Source organism: Prionailurus viverrinus, chromosome B1, assembly GCF_022837055.1.
Source record: "Prionailurus viverrinus isolate Anna chromosome B1, UM_Priviv_1.0, whole genome shotgun sequence".
Classification (NCBI taxonomy): domain Eukaryota; kingdom Metazoa; phylum Chordata; class Mammalia; order Carnivora; family Felidae; genus Prionailurus; species Prionailurus viverrinus.
In genome coordinates, this window is record NC_062564.1 from 140523594 (window position 1) to 140545405 (window position 21812).

The 21812-nt window shown below is 40.8% G+C and overlaps 1 protein-coding gene across 5 annotated transcripts in view; it reads right to left on the reverse strand.

The window, feature by feature from the left end:
- CFAP299 (cilia and flagella associated protein 299) overlaps positions 1–19747 on the reverse strand; it is a 631144-nt gene extending 611397 nt beyond the window's left edge. For 2 of the 5 annotated variants that reach the window (XM_047857288.1, XM_047857289.1), the window contains exons 1-2: positions 19524–19739; positions 6409–6539 (exon numbers count right to left, since the gene is read on the reverse strand). In XM_047857288.1, the coding sequence (XP_047713244.1) occupies positions 6409–6539; positions 19524–19634 (242 nt within the window). In that variant the 5' untranslated portion in view covers positions 19635–19739. Of the gene's footprint in view, positions 1–6408; positions 6540–19523 lie in introns of all 5 variants that reach the window. The other 3 variants (XM_047857287.1, XM_047857286.1, XM_047857290.1) reach the window with 3 other exon arrangements.
- Positions 19748–21812: the final 2065 nt, after the last annotated feature.

Sequence of the window (21812 nt, forward strand, 5' to 3'; positions counted from 1 at the left end):
CAATGGTTCGAAGATCAAACAGTCTCCACCAAATGTGGGACCTCTCTAACAGGTGATCTGCTGGGCAAAACATTGCACTGATGTGACAGAGTCTCTGCCAGGTGAGCATTAAGGTCTAACACCTCTCTGGTCTAATCTTGCTTCCACCTTTTCTTTTTATTACCTCCCAGTTAACCTTTTGAATTCTTAACTCCACCTGTTGGCCTGCTTCCTACAAAGATAAGTCTCTGTCAGACTTTACCTGGAATAGCCTGAGGAAGCAGGCAGTGAGATGGGGTATGGGGACCGTATCTCTCACCATGAGCCCTTTAACAAGGAGGTCCACAGCCCTGGAGGTATTTTCAGACAACCCCAGCACAAGGTAGTGATCCAACTGTTAAAAAGTTCATTCACATGTGGAAAACTGGGATGCTGTATAATTTAAGTGGAATGCCCTAGCCAACAGGATGATTCAGGTATCTGACATGTATGGGGAATGATAAATACGAAAATAATGCAATTACAAATACTTGTTGCTAAATTGCATTGATGCCCTAAAGGTTGATAATGCAAAGTAGAGGGCAATTAACCAACAACTGTAACAAAATAAAAAAGCCACAGAGTTTCTTTGCTAGCTTACAAAGAAGTCCTCACCTCGGGCAGGGGGCAAGCAGAACATGAATCAAGCAGGGGATTTGATAGTCACAATGGCTCAAGTCCAAAGACAGTTGGACATTTAGCAGGGGCAGGTCTATACACCAAAATCAGAGTTCTGATTGAGAAACCCAGGATTCTGACACATGGGATGCGAACAACTGAGTAGAGGTTCCTGAAGATTCCAACCTCCCCAGACCTCTTCTGAGCCTGAAGAAGTGATCTCAACCTCTCCATTAAGAGCTATCACACTCCTACCACCAGCAGCAGCAAAGTAAAAGGAAAATACAGAGGTCTTTCTCCCATGGAACAACGTGTGTCTACCTCAGGAAGTGTCTCCAATTCTACTTCTGGTCACCAGGTCTATAAAAGATTAGGTCACAGCCAGGGACATGTTAGGTCTGATAAGAGAGGAAAGGGGAATTACCTGAAAGGAGCCACAAGACCTAGACAGCACCTACAAGCAGGACTGGGGAGAGGAATCTAGACCAGAAAAGCCAGAAATAAAACTGAATATATCAGCATTTGTTGACTTGTGGCACTCTCTCAGACCACAGGACATGGCATTTTGACAAGGACCCCAGAAAATGGTGCAAACTCACTGGCTCCAAAAAAACTAGAAACAAGCAATGACCTACACTGACTATGGTTGAAATGCCTACATTGCATAGAGAATTGAGGAAAGGTTAAAGGCTCAGGAAAGTGAGCATGCTAGAATAGACATATTATCTGAGGCCAGAAGATGCATCAAAGGATTATGGTCCATGGAAGGATTCAGTCACCAAGGTCATCAGAAATACACTGGTCAGAATAGAACCAAACTCACTAAAAAAGAGATTCAGTGGCTCTCCTCTGCGGGCCAGGGTGAATGTAAAGAGCCTGTAATAAATGTTGACTTGCTAAAAGGAATGGGAATAAACAGTGCCTTAAACTACTAAATATACCCCAAGAACCCAAAACTCAACCTGTGTGGCAAACAGTTAAGGTCCATCTCTCCATCACCTGTGGAAATAAAGTGACCTTCTCTGGGCACCTGGGTGGCTCAGTCGGTGAAGTGTCCAACTCTTGATTTCAGCTCAGGTCATGATCTCATGGTTAGTGAGGTCAAGCCCCATGTCAGGCTCTGTGCTGCCAGTGAGGAGCCTCCTGGGGATATTCTCTCTCTCCCTCTCTCTCTCTCCCCTCTGTCCTTTCCCCACTGTGCGTGCCCATGTGCACTCTCTGTCTCAAAATAGACATTTATTTCAATAAAAAATAAATAAACTGAACTTCTCACTACAAATGGAAATTCTCCAGAACTTATGATGGGAATGCCTCATTAATATACCATGGCCACACCCTGGAGAGCAGAACATTCAGTCTCGACAAAAAGTTCACCAACTAAACTATACCCATTCCTTCTTCACAACATTTAAAGCCTCTGCCTTATGGCCACTATACCAGCTGCCATGAATCGCAGTGCAGGACAGATGAGAGAAGATGTTTACATGATAATAAAGCAGAGATGGTTTTGAAGCAAAGATTGTGGGAACTAGGCAGAATGAAAAACCCACTCACTACCACACCACCCCACAAAGTGTAGAAACAAGTGGCCTCTAGCTGGCAGGGCTTTAGGGGGGAAAGTCTCAGCAAGAGAACAGATGTATGTTAAGACAAAGAGGTAGAGAGAAAGATCTGTGAAGAACGGGAGTTTGTCACCAGATGGAGTTTGTCACAGGATGTGTCCATCTCCACATACTTCTTTGCCTGGTTAATTCCTACTTATCCTTTAAGAGTGAAGTTAGCCGTCATGCCTTCCGAAGAGCTTGCCCTGTTCTTCCCATCCACCAAATCTTGACTTAGTGCCGCTTCAGGGTGTCACCACAGCGCCTCTGACGGAATGCATGATTTTCTGTCCTATTTGTTTTTATTGAGCCATAATTCACATGCCATAAAATTCAAACTTTTAAGGTGTACAATTCAATGTCTTTAGTGCATTTACAAAGCTGTGCAATCATCTCCAGTATCTAAGTCTGGAACATTTTATCAACCCAAAAAGAAAACTCATACCTATTAGCAGTCATTTCCCATTCACCCTTCCTTCCAGCCCTTGGCAACTACAAGTCTCCCTCTGTCTATGCATTTTATGCAATTACCTACTTTGGACACGTTATGTAAATGGAACTACACAGTATATGGTCTTTTTTTCTCACTTCTTTCACTTAGCCTGGTGTCTTCAAGGTTTATCTTTGTTGTAGCATGTAACAATATGTACTTCACTCCTTTTTATGGCTGAATAATACCCCATTGTATCTATATGCCAATTTTTTTTTTTTTTACCCATTGATCAGGTGATGGACATTCAGATTATTTCCACTTTTTTTTTTTTTTGTAACTTTTATTTATTTTTGAGAGACAGAGCATGAACAAATGGGGGAGAAGCAGAAAGAGGAGGAGACACAGAATCCAAAGCAGGCTCCAGGCTCCAAGCTGTTAGCACAGAGCCCAACGCGGGACTCGAACCCATAAACTGTGAGATCATGACCTGAGCCGAAGTCAGATGCTTAACCACCTGAGCCACCCAGGCGTCCCAGGATTATTTCCACTTTATGGTGACTATGACTAATGCTGCTATGAACATTAGTGAACAAGTTTTTAAGTGGACCTAGGTTTTCAATCCCTTTGGAGAGACGCCTAGGAAAAGAATTGCTGGGTCATATGGTAACTCTGTGTGTAACATTTTAAAGAGCCCCCAAACTGTTTTCTGTTTCACAGTCCCACCAGCGATGTAATCGTCTCTCATTTATCTAGTGCTCAAATTTCTTAAGGGCAGGGATTGTCCTATGTTCTATCATATCCCCAGCATTTAGCACAGTGCCTAATGCAATATAGTTATGTTATGAGTATTTATAAAGTGAATGAGTCAATCAAAAGCCCAGAATAATTTTTTTTCACCTTATGCCCTCTTTTGGAGAAATCCTTATCAAAATACCCCTTCATCACAGTGCTCCCTCCAATATCTAACTTTCTTCTCTCTAGACTTCCCCTCTGAAACTAATCAAAGTAAATAACTTACTTTTAGGTGCCATCACTTGTTTTGTTTTGTTTTGAGAGAAAGCATGTAAGTGAGGGAGAGGGACAGAGAGAGAGGAAATAGAATCCCAATTAGGCTCCACACTGACAGCATGACCCCATAACCCCAAGATCATGACCTGAACTGAAATCAAGAGGACACTCAACCAACTGAGCCACCCAGGTACCCCACCATGGGTGCTCTATGATTACCAGACCAGAGGATTGGGATCTACATGGGACTCCTCACCTGCACATTAGATAAGTTAATATAAGGTAATCTGACAGTAGAATCAAGCGTTTCCATGTTGGCACCAATTGGCAGACGGGCAGATGTTCATGTGTATTTTTCAAAGTGATTCTCCAGCAAATCTAGGCCCAGGGCATATTTGGCTCTAGGTCACCCTCTGCTGGCCCTGCTGTCAAGAACACTACAATAGACCTGGCAGGGAAAGGAGCAAAGTGACTCCCAGATGGGGCAAGAGGCAACATATGGGGCCCATCCCATTACAAAATCACTCAGAGAAGATTTGCAGATGAAAGGCCTTGGGATTCTAGCAACACTGGGTGGGGATTAGCCTCCCATGGTGGGTACTTAAGCAGCCTGATGACTTCCAGTTCTGGCCAGTTAAAGAGACTATTGCATGGAGTAAATACTCACTTTGATCCTCAAACACAAAATGGACATGTACACTGGCACTTTAACCGTGGCCCACTCCTCTTAATATGAAATACGGCACACCTCTAATAAAAGATGAATATATTTTAATTCCTTATAAAATCTCACAAAACTCTGTCCACTTTTGCTCCTGATAAACACTTACTGATACAGAAAGAGAAGACTCCCCTGGTAGTCTATATAAGACACATCACATTGTACACATATAGTTGGCATCATTTCAAATTTTTAAGAATAGAAGTCATGCGTAACTATGTTGAATAAATTATCGAACTTTTATGTAAATTACCTGTGGTAAACAGAATGCCCACCTCCCAGGATGCCCATGCCCTAATTCCTAAAGACTGTGAACATGTTACATTACATGGAAAAAGGGACTTTGCAGATGTAATGAAGGTTATAGACCCTAAAACAGGGATATTATCAGGATAATCTAGATGAACCCAGTGTGACCACATAAGCCCCTAAAAGGAGAGATCTTTCTCTGGTTGGAATAAGGAAAGATGCTGCAGAAGGAGAACTCAGAGAGATTTGAAGGGCAAGAGAATCTTGACCTCCTCTTGCTGGAAGGGGACCACACAGAAAGCAGGAGGAGGAATGTGGGCAGCCTGTAGGACCCCACAGCCTAGCCCCCAAAAGGCCAGCCCCCAGAATGACAGCTGACAAAGAAATGGGGGTCTCAGGGTTCCACAGTCACAAGGAACTGAATTCGGCCAACAACCTGAATGCGTCTGGAAGCAGATTCATCTTCAGAGCCTCCAGAAGAGGGCTCAGTCCAGCAAACACCAGGATTTCAACCGTGTGATATACTGACCAGAGAACCCAGCTGAGCCACTGTACCCTTGACTTCTGACCCACAGAACACTATGAATAAAAACATTTGTGTTGTTTCAAGCCACTAAGCTTGTAGTAACGTGTTATGGCAGCATCAGATAACTAATACATTACCAAATGTCGATACATTAAATCCCAATATTCTATGATAATGAAACACAGTAACTACTAGAACAATCAGTTAAAATCGCACACTCCTGGAACTAGTTCATGTTCCACTCCCAAACGTTATGTGCTATAATAAACACATGAGAAATTTCTACTCATAATTTTGGGGTAGTTTAAAATTATACTTAAGAATAATACACCAATTCCAAGTAATTGTCCTCTCCAACATTTACACCATTAGCATTCATTTTTAAAAGGTAAATAGATAATTGCTTTGTCACATTTTTTTTTTATTTTATTCTTTTTTTGAGAGAGAGGGAGAGAGAGAGAACTTGTGTTCTCTCTCTCTTTTTGTGAGAGAGAGGGAGAGAGAGAGAGAGAGGGAGAGAGAGAGAGAGAGAGAGAGAGAGAGAGAGAGAGAATCTTATGCAGGCTCCACACCCAGCACAGAGGCCCACATGGGACTCAATCTGATGACCCTGAGATCATGACCTAAGCCAAAATCAAGAGTCGAACGCTTAACCAACTGAGGCACCCAGGTGTCCTGCTTTGTCACATCTTTCAAATTAGCTTATCAGTTGATATAGTTCACTTTAGGTGTACATCTCTTTTATAATATGTTTAATATACTTAGATTCCTATTTTATGTAACTATATATTAGTCACATTAATAAAAGCCAGAGACCGTTAATAAAGTTGAATGAATCAATGTTCACAAAAATGTAAGAACATAAATGATGCCAAAGATGTAAAGGTCTCAAAAGTACAAAGAATTCTAAGACAAAAGTCACTCATATTCTTTACTATATAAATACATAAAGCCTATAACACTGCCTTGCTTTCTAACAAGACTTTCAGTATAATAAAATAGAAGTATTTTGGTACTTCTATTTCTTAAGTTAGTAGCTCAAAGCTGCATGTGGCTTCCTGCAAGCATGTCACAGTTCCTTCAGCCCCTGGTCTGCAGAGCACATGCTGAGGATATTCTAAGTTCTACCCGCTCCGGCCCGTGTTCCTAAATGACAACAATGCCAGCGAGATTGGGCTTTTACAGAGACTCTACAATATAATATAAAACCCAGGTTGGAAACACAGACACTTACTTTTTCTGAGTTCTTTCAGCCAGCCTTGCAATCTCTATAGCTGCCTTCCTTGCTTCAAAATCTTCCCTTTTCACCACCTCTCCGGTCCCCCGGTAGCCTAGCTCCACCAACTGGCGAGCCAGGCCTTCATCCTAAAGAGAAAAATCAGTTGTAAGATTTGTGCACGAATTAGACATCTTATTTTATTCAATATATGCTGAATAAAGGAAAAAATCAGAATTATTTTAAAATGAGACATATTAGATATGAAAACTCAGAATCCTTTCTAACAATACTTTCATAAACATCTGATTTGTCATCCTTTTCCCACAGATGTAAGATGAAGAGGGGAAAAAAAAGGAAATAACATCAGTCACTAGATTTTCTCTAAGGGATTGGAGGACAAAAGTCTGTTGTGTTTTTAATCCATTTACAAGAGCAGCTGTAGGTAATTAGTAGAGTATCTTTAAAACAATAAAACTGGAGACAATAGTACTCATACAAGAAAGACTTTTTTAAAAACCAATTGCACAAAAAGAGAATTGGGTTGCTCTCATAAAGTTCAACATTTCAGAGACTTCCTTCCTTGAGGTCAATGAACTGATGACACAGAGCATTAAAACTTCAAATACAAAATAAAGAGCAGATGAATTTCCTATTTAACTGGAAAGATATTGTTTCCATATAATGTTGGTACCAATAAAAACAGAAAAGTAGAAACCCAAGAAGATGGCAACAAAAAAGCTTCACGCTGAAAAAAGTTTCCCCACAATCCTTTAGGCCTTTTATATTACAGCTACTTGAAAAAACATTCCACACATTTGTGTCACTTGCATAGCGTTTTCAAAAACAAATAAATATTATTTCCCTATTATCTGAAGAGGTGTCATCTTACATTAGGTTGCTGATATAAGGACTAAAGTATTACATTTCAATATGTATACATTAATAATGTTCTTTATATCAGGGCACCTGGGTGGCTCAGCCGGTTGAGCGTCTGACTTCAGCTTGGGATATGATCTCAGGGTTCAGGAGTTCGAGCACCATGTCGGGCTCTGTGCTGACAGCTCAGAGTCTGGAGCCTGCTCCGGATTCTGTGTCTCCCCCTCTCTCTCTGCCCCTCTCCCACTTACATTGAAAATTTTAAAAAAAATAATGTTCCTTATATCATCTTAGTTAAATGTGACATAGCTGAACTATAGTGAAAACAGCATATAGATATATATGTATGTACATATATATATATGTATCTTTTTGTAACAGACACTTATTGAATACATCACTGTTGAATGAAAGAACCATCTGACAGGATTAAACGAGAAAGCTTAAGATGCCTGGTTAATAATCTGTTCACCCCTCAGGGGCTGTTTTAAAGTTCCAACTATTGGGAAGAAAAAATTTAGACACTACCAACCTAGAAAACTTGCTACTGTCCTTTGCTAAACATTAAAAGCAAATACAGTTGGCCCTCAAACAACAAAGGATGAACTGTGCAGGTTCACTTATGCACATATTTTTTTCAATAAATATATCGGAAAATTCTTTGGAGATTTGCAATAATTTGAAAAAACTCACAAATGAATCATGTAGACTAGAAATAATGAAAGAATCAAGAAAAAGTTACATGTGTCAGAAATGCATAAAATATAGAGACATACTGGTCTATTTTATCATTTACTACCATAAAACATACACAAATTTATTGCAAAAAGCTAAAAAGTATCAACACTTACAGACTGTACACTATCTTCTCATTTGTCATGTCTGGTGTTAGTAACACATACATCGACAGTGTTCTGTATCCTGTACGACAATATTGATGTAGGTACCAACAGACAATTCATCTTGTAAACAGTTGAGGTAAACTTATGGTTTGGATACATACCATACTGTAAGTGTATTTTCTCTTCTCTGCTGTTCTTGACATTCTTTCCTCTAACTTACTTGATTGCAAAAATAAAGCATATGATACATATGACATACAAAATATGTACGTGTGTATGTATGTTTAAGTTCTCTGTTCAACTGTTTATGTTCTCAGTAAGGCTTCCAGTCAACAGTAGGCTATTGGTAACGTTTTGGGGGACTCAAAAGTTATATACAGATTTTCGACTGCACGGAGTTTGGTGCCTCTAACCTTTCTGCTGTTCAAAGGTCAACTGTAGTGAACTCTGTGTAGTAATGAAGATACGTCTGCCAAGCTAATATAGCCCAAAGCACCAGATCTTGGGAGGGTTATTTGTCTTTTTTCTGACTTGTTCCCTGCTTATTATACGTGTTATTTTTAAGCTCTTTAGTGTGAACCACAAAAACTAAGCAAATGACTCCACCTAGTGGAATTAATATTTAATAGAAACAAAAAAAAACAATGATTTTAGATATGATTTACAAAAGAGATGATTTGAGTATAAGTTTGCATAAATCTATTACTAAACGTGGGCATATGGGAAGAATTCTCAGCTAAACTCTGTGAGACTGTGGGAGTTTTCCAGAAGAATATCAATGGCTTGTGATCAACACAGTATTTTACATAATAAAGACCATTAAAAAGTTGTTGTATTAGTTTCATATATTGGAGTGAATTGTGCATTTGTGTGCCTTACCTGGGCCACACAAAATGATCTGGGTAGTTCTACACTCATCTATGTTAATTTATATTGTAACAAGAAACAAGACCTACTGAGAAAATAAGGAGAAAGCTCAAGTTGGTTGCCTCACCAACCATTACCACTAGTAGAATCATAAGCCATCTTGGGGCACCTGGGTGGCGCAGTCGGTTAAGCGTCCAGCTTCAGCCAGGTCACGATCTCGCGGTCTGTGAGTTCGAGCCCCGCGTCAGGCTCTGGGCTGATGGCTCAGAGCCTGGAGCCTGTTTCCAATTCTGTGTCTCCCTCTCTCTCTGCCCCTCCCCCATTCATGCTCTGTCTCTCTCTGTCCCAAAAATAAATAAACGTTAAAAAAAAAAATTTTTTTTTAAAAAGAATCATAAGTCATCTGTCCACTTTATTTTTTTTTATTTTTTAAATGTTTATTTTTGAGAAAGAGAGAGACAGTGTGAGTGGGGGAGGAGCAGAGAGAAGGAAACACAGAATCTGAAGCAGGTTCCAGACTCTGAGCTGTCAGCACAGAGCCCCACACAGGGCTCGAACCCACAAACCGCGAAATCATGACCTGAGCCAGTCTGACGCTCAACCGACTGAGCCACCACCCAGACGCCCCCATCTGTCCACTTTAAATGGTCAATTATCTTGAAAGAAATTATCTTTAAAGAGACAAACTACTAAAATATTTTTACTTATTCACATATTAAGCGTTTCTGGTGCTTTTCGTTCCTTTGTGTAGATCCAAGTTTCTTACTGATATGATTTTCCTTCTACCTAGAAAACTTTGACATTTTCTGTAGTGTGGGTCTGCTAACAAATTATCTTGGCTATTGTTTGACTGAAAAAAATATATTTCACCTTCATTTTTGAAAGACATTTTCGCTGGATTAGTGTTCCAGGTTGACTTTTGACTTTTCAACACTTTAAAGATGTCATCCCATTGTCCCAAGCCTTGTATTACCTCTGAGAGGTATTTTATTTTACATAATGTATCCCTTCATTTTAAATTCCTTTAAGATCTCTTTATCACTGGTTTTCAACAATTAAGATAGTCCTTGGATTGGTTTCTCTGTGTTTATTCCACTTGGAACACATCATCTTCCTTGGCTCTATGGATTTATACTTTTCACAAAATTTGGAAACTTTTTAGCCATTATTTTTTTCAAATATAGTTTATCCCCTACTTCCCTCTGATTCCTCTGGGATTCCACTTACATTTATTTGGAAGGGCAAAAAGATGATAATGGTTTATAAACTCTAATGGTTTTGACTATAACAGTTCATCTTAGTAAAAATACATGATTAGCCATGATAATCCAAGTATATAAATACAGCAATATTTTTTTTAAGTTTATTTATTTTGAGAGAGATAAAGTATGAGTGGGGGAGGGGCAGAGAGAGAGAGAGAGGGAGACAGAGGGAGAGAGAGGGAGAGAGAGAGAATCCCAAGCAGACTCTGTAGTGTCAGTGCAGAGCCTGCTGCTTTGAACTTACCAACCGTGAAGTCATAACCTGAGCCGAAGTCAGATGCTTAACCAACTGAGCCACCCAGGTGCCCCAAGGCAGTGATCCTTCATTAATTGTTTTCTCATGTGATCATAAGTCTTTACTTCTGGATATTAGCAGTTTGGAGAGAGCTAGCTATGAGGAAGCATAGTGCAAAACAGAATCCAGAGATGGCTTGCCCTTACGGAGAAGGCTTCCTTACTATACATGAACTGCAAAACAACTTGTGGCAAAGCAGAGGGCAGCAATTAAGTCTGTGGAAGACTTAATTCTGACTGGATGACTATTCTCCTGGAACAAATTTTAGACATCTCTCAGCTGCTGGGAGGGACACCTGGTCCTGAGGACGTACAATGGAATGGTGCCTTCCAGCTGATGCTGTGGCCTTGGACCTTGGCAGAGTTGGACTGGGACAGCAGGGTTCCATCCACCCCAGAAGCCCACAATACTGCTCAGGGTCCTACCTATTCCTAGAAGGCTACAGATGTGTGGCCTGGCATGCACAATTCACTACTGTAAGAGCCTTGGGGCTGTACTGTCCCCAGTCTTGGGCCAGAGCCCACTGCCACCCCCAGCCTGGCTGTCCCCCTGAGGCAAAGCACCTCTTATACTGTTCCTCTAGTGGGGTGAGGGGTAGATGAAGATTGGGATTTGGTGTCAGGTGGCAAGAGCTAGACTCTGAACAGGTGAGTCTGGAACAAGGGGGAGCCGGCATCTGGGGTGCCGAGGTGTTTCTCATCCAAGAAAGGAAGGAGGACGGGAAGGAGGAAAAAGAAAGGAAAGAAAAGGAAGGGAAGAGAAGAAAGGAGGAAGGGAGGGGAGGAGGAAGAAAGAAAAGGAAGGGAAGGAAGGGAAGGGAGAGGAGAGGAGAGGAGAGAAGGGGAGGGAAGGGGAGGGAAGGGGAGGGAAGGGGAGGGAAGGGGAGGGAAGGGGAGGGAAGGGGAGGGAAGGGGAGGGAAAGGAAAGGAAAGGAAAGGAAAGGAAAGGAAAGGAAAGGAAAGGAAAGGAGAGAGGAAGGGGGTAGGCAATGAGGGAGGCAGGAAGAAAGGAATGCAGGAAGGGAAGGAGGGTGGCTTGGTTTATGGCCACCCTTGACATTGTCCTGAGAGTACTGAGGCTCCCTTCACTTTTGTGTCTTTTGTTATTATGTTATTTACTGCTGGAGAAAAGAGTTATTATTGTAGTTCAATCTTCAATTTCTTCACTAAACTCACTGACTTGTTCTAATAGGGTTCCAGTTAATTTTCTTGTATTTTTTGTATCATGGCAGATAATCATACTACCTTTATAATAATAATATTCTGACTCCTTCTTCCAAGTATTTATGATACTTCCCTTTCATTGTAGCATTGCCGCAGCCAGATTACCAATAAAAAGTTAAGAGTACTCGCAACCATTTTTATCATGTTTCTATTCCCATGCTAAACTTTGAAATGTTTAACCACCGAATATGAGGTTTACAAGTGTTTGCTATATACTCTTCATCAAGTTATGATATGAGGGGGTTTGAAATTTTATCCTATGCTTTTTGTGCATCTATAGAAGTTATATTTTTTCTTTTTAAATTTAATGTCATGAGGTCATCCTTGCACTCCTATGATAAATCACACTAATCTTACTCTGATCTATTATTTCTTAATATATTCCTGGATTCGTTTTATATTGCTTTTCATCCAGTTTATAAGGGAAATTAGTCTTTAGCTTTCTACTTTGTGCTATCCTTTCTGAATTGATGTCAGTATAAAGGCAAGTCCTAAGCAATTATTTAAGAAAAGTACATCCTTGGGACACTTGGGTGGCTTAGTCAATTAAGCGTCCATCTCTTGGTTTCAGCTCAGGTCGTGATCTCATGGTTCGTGAGATCGAGCTCTGCGTCAGGCTCTGCCATCAGAGCCCGGAGCCTCCTTGGGATTCTCTCTCTCCCTCTCTTTCTCTGCCCCTCCTCCACTCACGCATGCTCATGCTTTCTTGATAGACAAATTAAAAAAAAAAAAAAAAAAGAAAATTCTATCCCTCACTTTTTTAGTGTTAATTATACAAGTCAGATACAAATACATTCTCCCTGTGAAAAGTTAAAAATGGCAGATGCAGTGAATTTGTATTCTGTCAACTTGGCTAAGCAGAAACTCAGTTTCCCATAATTTCCTCTCCTTTGGTATGTACAGGTTAGTTTGGGCCGTAAGAGACGTCTGCAATAGATTTGGAAGGCACAAGAAGCAACCATGTTGTTCTAGTTCCTACAAGATCTTCTTCAGCTTCTCCAACTCCCGGGCCATGTTTAGCTCCATAACTGAAGATGCCAGCCTCTCCTGTAGGTCACCCCCACACCACAACTGACGGCCTGCTACAAGTTCTAGTTCATCCTTGCAGGTCTCTCCGTTTGCCCCTGTTCCCCCCCTGTTTCTCATGTGCCTTTCGTTCCGGGCTGTGTGCCCTAGTGATTTCAGGCTTCAGCACCAGACACCAAAGAAACAGCCCTTCACTCACCGTTTGAACAGTTCTCTTAACTGTATAAGGTCAAATCTCGGCACAAAATCATATACGTGGAACACACACACCTATACATATATGAATTGTGTAAGTGTGCATACATGCATGCCTGTGCGTGTGTTCTGCTTCTCTGACCGAACCCTGAACCACAATCAGCTACTGGCAATGATTCCAGAGGAAGAAGAATTGAAGGATGGGCTTTCTGATTAGTTCTGGGTGACCCGGCACGGGATCTCTGATCTCATTAAAGGCATTAAAGGCCCTGTTCCCAGTGTGAAGGAGTCCAATGCAGTCCCTGGGATGCAGAGGCAAAAAGATACCTGCCATGAAGACGAGGCTCCGGGTAACCAAGTGTTTGCTGCCATCTCTGCTGCCGGAGGACGTTTTACTGGCAATAAGAAACACGACGGGGTTGGTTGCCTCTCAGTTTGCTGAGGGCATTGGGGAAAAATGAGCTCAGGACTTGGGATTAGCCAGACACTTGGTAGCAAGTCAGTTAAGGGGGAAACATTTGGTATAGTTTCATGATTAAAAAAAAAAAAATTCCCGTGACAGTCTGCTATATATTTGCAACTTTTCATATAATTATTACGCTTAGTATCTATATAAGAATTCTCTCTGTTAAATTTGCTCATTGCTCTGTAAGATTTTATTTATTTCTTATCGATTCACAGGGCTTTACTCTAGATAGTAGGTCCTGGTTGATTATACATTTTGCAAATACTTATTTGCAAGTAATTGCTTGCCTTTTGACTTATTTATGACATATTTTGTCATGGAGTTTTAAATTTTTGACAAGGAAATTATATAACAAACCTTAATAAAATATAGAGAAAATAATTCCATCCATGTATTTACTAGGGAAAAAACAAGTTTGAAAATGAACAGCTAACCATTCTACTTCAAGAAAGTAGAGAAAGAATAGCAAAGGCAACTAAATAATATAGAAGTAAAGAATTAACAAAAACAGGAAAAATAAAATAGAAATTAAAATATATAAATCCAGTAAGATTTGATTGCTTAATGAAAGTCAAGAGCCTATCCTTTTAAAAAACTAATAAAATAGATAACATTTGGCAAGATTGATGGTACAAATAAAGAACATGCAAACAATTTTAAAAATCAGAAAAGATGGGGCGCCAGGGTGGCTCAGTCGGTTGAGTGTCTGACTTCAGCTCAGGTCATGATCTCACAGCTCATGAGTTTGAGCCCTGCATAGGGCTCTGTGCTGACAGTTTGGAGCCTGTAGCCTGCTTCAGATTCTGCGTCTCACCCTCTCTCTGCCCCTCCCCCACTCATGCTCTGTCTCTGTCTCTCTCTCTCTCTCTGTCAAAAATAAATAAACATTCAAAAAGAATTTTAAGAAAATCAGAAAAGAGCCATAAAACAGACAAAAGAAAACTATACAAATTTATAGCAATAAATTTGAAAAATTATTTGAAAATATATGAAGTATTTGCTCAAGTTACAAATTCAGAAAAGACCAGCAGGTCGTTTTAGAAGTCCCTCATTTCCGCCCCAAAAGTCTTTCCTTTGCACTTCCATTTGAATGCTAAATAACTTATTTAGTCAGTCCAGGCAGGAAACAGATGACACATTTAAATGTAGTAATTGAAGGAAATTGAGTGGCTGAGTTAATTAACAAAGGTATAGACCGGGTTAAGAGAAATCCTAGAGAGATAATGAAGCACCCTGCAGCTAGCAACAGCATTAAGCTATTAACGGCCACTAACTAACTAGTCCAGTAAGAGGAGGGAACAGTTAATAGAGCCCAGGGAAACAGCCGTAGGGGTAGGGCTCGAAACTAAATTGTGGCTTTTTGTAAGAAAATATCCACTCCTAACCTACAGCACAGTGTGGAAGGAGTCTGGGGGTGGGGGTGGGGGGGATGCCTAACCTCTCTCTTCTGCTGGCTTCTAATTTCTTGCTGGTGCCTCTTATTGGCTAAACCCAATTGGCCAAAGGGAAAGGGGGCCCAGTTGAAACAGGCAACAGAAATCAATCTCTGGGGCACAGAACAAGATAGGGTATGACAGCATGTCGATCTCAAGGGCCAAACGGAAAATATCTAACACAGCCAGGGAAAGAATTCTAGGTCCAAAATAAAATTTTCTAGAAGTTTAAAGATATTTACTCCCTTTTCCTTTTAGAAATCGCTACTGGGAATGCAAAGTCTAAGATCAAGCTGATTTATAAGTACTCTGTAGACACTCTGAATTATTTTTTCAATTTGTATAAAATATACAAAATACAAAATTAACCATTCTAAGTATATAGTCCTGTGGCATTAAGTACATTCATACTGTTGTGCCATCATCATCCCCATCATCACCAGAACTCTTTCATCTTACAAAACTGAAACTCTGTACCAGTTAAACAATAACTCCCATTCTCCCTTTCCTGCAGACCTGGCAATGACCTTTCTACTTTCTGTCTCTGTGAATCTGACTACCCTAGGTACCCCATAAAAGTGCAATGACACAGTATTTGTCTTCTTGTGGCTAGATTATTTCACTCAGGATAATGTCCTCAAGGTTCAACTATGTTGTAGCATGTGTCAGAATTTCCTTCCTTTTAAAGGTTGAATAATATTTCATTGTAGATGTAGCACATTTTGTTTATGTATTGATCCATCAATAGATACTTGAGTTGCTTCCACCTTCTGGTTATTGTGAATAATGCTGCCATAAACATAAGTATACAGGGGTGCCTGGGTGGCTCAGTCGGTTGGGCGTCCGACTTCGGCTCAGGTCATGATCTCACGGTCTGGTGGTTCGAGCCCCGTGTCGGGCTCTGTGCTGATAGCTCGGAGCTTGGAGCCTGCTTCGGATTCTGTGTTCCCTCTTTCTGCCCCTCCCCTGCTCACACCTCTGTCTCTCTCTCAAAAGTAAATAAACATTTAAAAAAACAAACAAAAAAAAAACATAGGTATACAAATATCTGTTCTAGTCTCTGCTCTCAATTCTTTTGGCTGTATACCCACGAGTGAACTTGCTAGATCATATAATAATTCTAACTTCAATTTTTTGAGGAGCTGCCATACGGTCTCTACAATAAGTGCACCATTTTACACTGCCACCAGTGGTGCAGAGTTCCAGTTTCTCCATATCCTTGCTAACATTTATTACTTTCTGGGTTTTTTATATATTTTTTTAAGTCTTATTTATTTATTTTGAGAGGGGCGGGGGGGAGGGACAGAGAGAGAGGGAGAGAGAAAATCCCAAGCAGGCTCTGCACTGTCAGTGCGGAGCCCGATGCAGGGCTCAAACTCACAAACTGCGAGATCATGACCTGAATGGAAATCAGGAGTCGGACGCTTAACCGACTGAGCCACCCAGATGCCCTATTTTCTGGGTTTTTTAAGTGGCTATCCTGAAAGAGGTGAAATGGTATATCATTGTGGGGTGAGTTCTTTTAGTTGACAACGTTACATTAGTTTCATGCGTACAACTTAGTGATTTTACAAGTTTATACATTATGCTATGTTCACCACAAGTGTGTCCCATTGCATCTACCCAATTATACCATGATACTATCATTGATTATATTCCTTATGCTGTGCCTTGTATTCTCACATGACTTATTCCATAACTGGAAGCCTGTATCTCCCACTCTCTTTCACCCATTCTACTCACCCCCCATCCCCCTTCCCTCTGGCAACCATAAGTTTATTCTCTGTATTTATCTGTCTGATTCTGCTTTTTGTTCACTTTTTTAAAAAATTCTACTTATGAGTGGAATGTTATTGGTCTTTCTCAGTAGGACTTTTTTCACTTAGCATAATACCCTCTAGGTCCATCCATGTCGTTACAAATGGCACAATCTCATCCTTTTTCATGGCTGTGTAATACTCCTGTGTGTGTGTGTGTGTGTGCACGCGCGCACACACGCACGCCACATTTTCTAGATATTAACCCCTTATTAGATATATAATCTGCAAATATTTCCTCCCATTCTATGGATTGCCTTTTCACTCTATTGATAGTGTACTTTGGTGCACAAAAGTTTTTAATTTTGATGTCATACAAGCCAATTTGAATTATTTTTGAATTACCATTTTATTCTCAGAATTATAAAATTCTACCACTATCTACCTAGGGATGAATCTTTTTCATTTTTCCAGCTTAACAGCTAATGTTGTGCTTATCTGCAACACAGAAAAATTTTTTCATTATTCAATTGATTATCACCTTCATTTTCTGTATAATTTCTTTCTGGTAAGTTTATTAGATAGATATTGAGCATCATAAAACTATTCTTTCATATTTTCTTTCATAGAATTCTTTCTTATTTTCCTCTTTTTTTTTTTTTTACTATATTCTGGGTAACTATATCACCTTTAACTTCCAGATAATTAATTTGTCCTTTAAAAAGTGTTTATTCTATTAGTTAGCCCTTTCAAAAATGCTATCAATTATATTTTTAAATTCTAAGAATTCTTTCTTGCTCTCCGCTCCCTTTTCATAGCAGTCTATTAGTCTGCTTATAGATTTGATAGATATTAAAATGCCTCTGAGATAGAAAATTAGAATTTATTTAAAGTTCTCTCTGGGTTTTAAATGTTTTGTTTGACATTAGTTACCCTCCTTACTCACCTTGGGCTATCTCTTTCGTGCTATTAGGTTTGCTCAAACATCTGTAGACACATATGAACAGAGGACAAGATTAACAGATATGGACATGAGTGTGGATTCCCTCTAGTTGTACAGACCTAGTTCCCTAATTGGACTCACCTCAGAACAGGTGAGCTGTGGCAGTTATGTGTAAAAGAGACTCCACTTGAAGATATGTGGGCATGAAGAAGGAAGCAAAGGTGGGTTATATCCCACCCTCTCCAACCTAACTGCTGAAATAAGAAGGGCTTGTCAAGGGGCACCTGGATGGCTCAGTCAACTAGGCATCCTACTCTTGATTTTGGCTCAAGTCCTGATCTCGAGGTTTGCAAGATTGGTTTGCGAGATCCAACACTGCATTGGGCTCTGCACTGACAGTGAGGAGCCAGCTTGAGATTCTCTCTCCCCTACTTCTCTCTCTCTCTCTCTCTCTATCCCTCCCCCCCCCCAAAATAAATCAATAAATAAACCTAAAAAAAGAAGGTCTTGACAACAGATTCTATTTTTCTCTTCAGCACCTACTCTGAACTTCTAGCACTATTTAGTTACTCCGAGCTCAATTCTGATTATCTCTCAGTCCCCTTTACTCCCTCCAGGTCCCCTTATTAGAGGACCTTTCTTTGGAGAACAGTTCTCTCATTTATTCTTGGGTTAAATACTGCCAAGCGTATATGCTACGTATAGCGTGTACCTCTGCCTTAGCTATGTAGAATTAACGTTCATATCTAGCACATGAATGCATTTCAAAGAATAAGCACTTTTCAAACCTTGCGATCAATATTTAAGTAAGCATGTAAGAAAAATCTTGCTAACATGATCTCTGGAGCCCAAAAATCCACCACAATGCAGAATTATGCTGTTGCAGACACGGGGTTTGGGGAGTTGGCTACAAGACGCAAACCCTTCAGAGATTCGGCTGTGGTTTGGCACCACCCAGTGGCGCTTGTTCTGCCTGGCCTAAATAGGAAGGAGGCCTTCAAGGGCTGAGTCTTGGCTCCCCGCCAGCAGAGTCTCCAGGCCAGTGCGCCTTTAGTCGGCCTGGTCTGGCAAGATCCCAGGGCTATAGGGATCCACCGTTCACCTCCTGCCTCTCAGGACCTCTCAGCCTGTTATTTTCCAGCCCATCCTGGTTCGCCTCCCCGAAGACAAGAACTCTCTGCCGCCCCCACTCCATCATCTCCCCCCACCCCATCAAACACACACCTTTAAAGACGAGGGGAGGAAGATGGTTGCTGAGTGGAAGACAGTGGCCAACCCCATGACGTCTAACTTTGCAGTATAGCAGGATCTTTTTTTTTTTACTCTCAATATTAGTTGTGATTCGCAGCTCGATAAACATCAATCAGGAATATGCCTACATATTCCTGTAGTGCCTACCCATAATTAAGGGTACGAGAGTGGGGTGGAGGTTTATGGGCCCAGATGCCCTATATGACACCAGATACACCAGGTTGGTGTCGCCACTTGCCCTGGAAGGCTACTCTCTTCTGTTCTTTAATACAAAGTGGCAAAGCAAAGAGAAACAGCGTGCCAGACCTGCATTACAGCCCAGCGCAAGGGTCTCCGCAGGTGTCCGCATCCAGCCACCTCCTCGCAGGCAATGACTTTGGAAAGAATGGGCCGGGAGGCCTCATGTGAGAGGGAAAGACAGATTTTGAAGACTCCCTACGAGGGTGCGGGCGCACCCGCATGTTTCCACACGGGCCACCACCTCCAGGGACCCGAATTCTGGCGGGACTGAGGCCGTACGGGGCGGGTTCAGGACCCGGTGATTCAGCTCCCCGCCCCTCTGGCGCCGCCGTCGGGATACTGCGGCGCCTGACGTCGCCGGAGTCCACCGCCAGGGGGCGACCACTCCATGAATGGGGGATCGGGAAGGACTAAGAGGAAAACGGGGTCCACTCTGCGGTGCCGCAGTTCTTACCTCCAGGTAGTACAGGTCCACAGAAGTGATCTGCGAGTCGAGGAAATCTTCATAGGTGTTGAACTGAGTGACTATGTTGTCCACGGCCGTCAGCCTCTCTTCCTGGTCCATCTTGTTGCCTTAGCCGAAGCGTCCCTAGCGACAGATGCGCCAGCGTCAGGTCAGGAAGTTCCACCCCCTTCGTGTCTTCTTCCCGATCAGTTGGGAACCGGTGCGGAGCCTCGGAAGTTAACCCCACCCCCACGCCCCGTGTTCGTTACTGAGTTTCGTGTTTTCCCGTAACTCCTAGGAACGCGGTCTCAAATTACCCGCTTCAAATTCAAGCCTGACACCCGTCAGCTGATTCAAACCTTGGTGAAACGTGGAGCCACGTGAGAGATGCAAATTGCAATCCAAAATTAAATATTATGAGACTGCCAGCATGTGTCGACAAAATATTCTAGATCAGCACTCTTAATCTCATTCCAACGCAATGTTATGCGGACAAAAATACCGAGGTTAGCACTCAAGAAAGTGAAGGTCTATTTTTGCAAGAAGCGTATCTCAAAACTGAAGTCTTTGGAAATGGTCTTGTATCCAAAAACAATAATAAAATATTTAATGATTTGTTACATTATTTTTAAAAATAAAACTTAAGGGCATATTATTGCTAATGTTTGGATATGAGGAAGAATTTATCAATTTCCCAAATGAAAGAAATTCAGTGAGAATATCTTTGAAAACCTCTTTTGGCCCCAATTGCTTGTTTTTTAAACTTGTTTTTCTTTTTAACTTTCAATAAGCACACAATGAAAGACCTTGCCTTTGTTGAAGCTGCCTTTTTTAAAGGGTAAGTAAGATATCTGTGGAAAATTAAAAAGGAAATGTTCTTACTAAAGACATTCCCCTTAGAACAAAGTTGCATTTTTTAAAATGGATTTAAAGTAATCTAAAGTGGCAGCTGGTGAAACTTCAGAATTCTTATTTGGATTTTAGTATTTTACAAATCATATTTGCAAATTAACACACAGTACAATACTGAGCCTCTGGTAGTTGCTCTTTAAGTACTTACAGAATTGATTCTGAAGATTTTCAGGTGTGCTAAAAAGGTTTCTTTTAATGAAGATATCTGGTAAGATCCTTGGCAGTCAGCTTTCCCAATTTAAAAAGGTCATCTCAAAAATCACGGTGTCACAAATGTACAAATTTTAAGTGATGTGGGCACAATAATTTCTAAGATGTTACCGACTTATTTTTTTTTAAGTTTACTTATTTATTTTAGAGAGGGAGAGAGCAGAGGTGTGTGGAGAAGAGGGGCAGAGAGAGAGTACCAAGCGGCCTCTGTGCTCAGCACGGAGCCCAATGAGGCTCAACGCCACGACCATGAGTTCATAATCTGAGCTGAAATCAAGAGTCGGACACTTAAGGGACTGGGCCACCCACGCACGCAGAATCACTGACTTGTTTTTTAATTAATGAATTATCTTTTGAAATATTTTAAAAGGCATTTTGGACATTTTTTTAATGCAATTTAATCATTGCATTCAGGAGACCAGAAAGGATAGAGAAACCCTGAGCACTCAAAATACAACAAAAAAGAGGGATGCCTGGTACAATGTGCCTACTGTACTGAGTAGAGCATGCAACTCCTGATTTCAGGGTCATGAGTTGAAGCCCCATGTAGGGCATGGAGCCTCTTTAAAAAAAAAAAAAGACAAAAGTACAACAAAAACAACAATAATAAGAACATTTATTGAACACTCCCTGCATGTCAAGCACTGTGGTAAGTGCCAACAATGAGTTACATCCTTAACTACTATTTGTGCTACAATTAACAACCACCAACTTAACATCATCTAATATCTGAAAAGATATGAAAATTCAAATAGCCCAAGAATGAAAAGAAATCATTCTTGCAGCTTAAGACATTCTAATAAGGGGCATAACTTTCAATATTCTCTATCGTCTAGAGAAAGTCTATATGTCACTCCTGAAAGAAGCATTATTTAGTGTGAATTGAGCACAAGCAAAGGCCTGGAAAAGTTTCAGCCACTTACTGTATACCGAAAATACAAGTATTTGCTTTCTTGTAATATTACTAAGACCTTACGATGTGCCAGTTCTGTTCTAAATACTTTCTACACATCAACTTGTTTCATCATGACAACAAATCCACTAGAAAAAATAGCGTTAGCATGATTCATAACATAGAGTGAATCTAAATGAATTGGTTTGAAATCTTAAAGATAAAAATAGCAACACAACTTATGAATCCTGATTTCCCACAAAGGGAAGCTAAGGTAAGTAGAG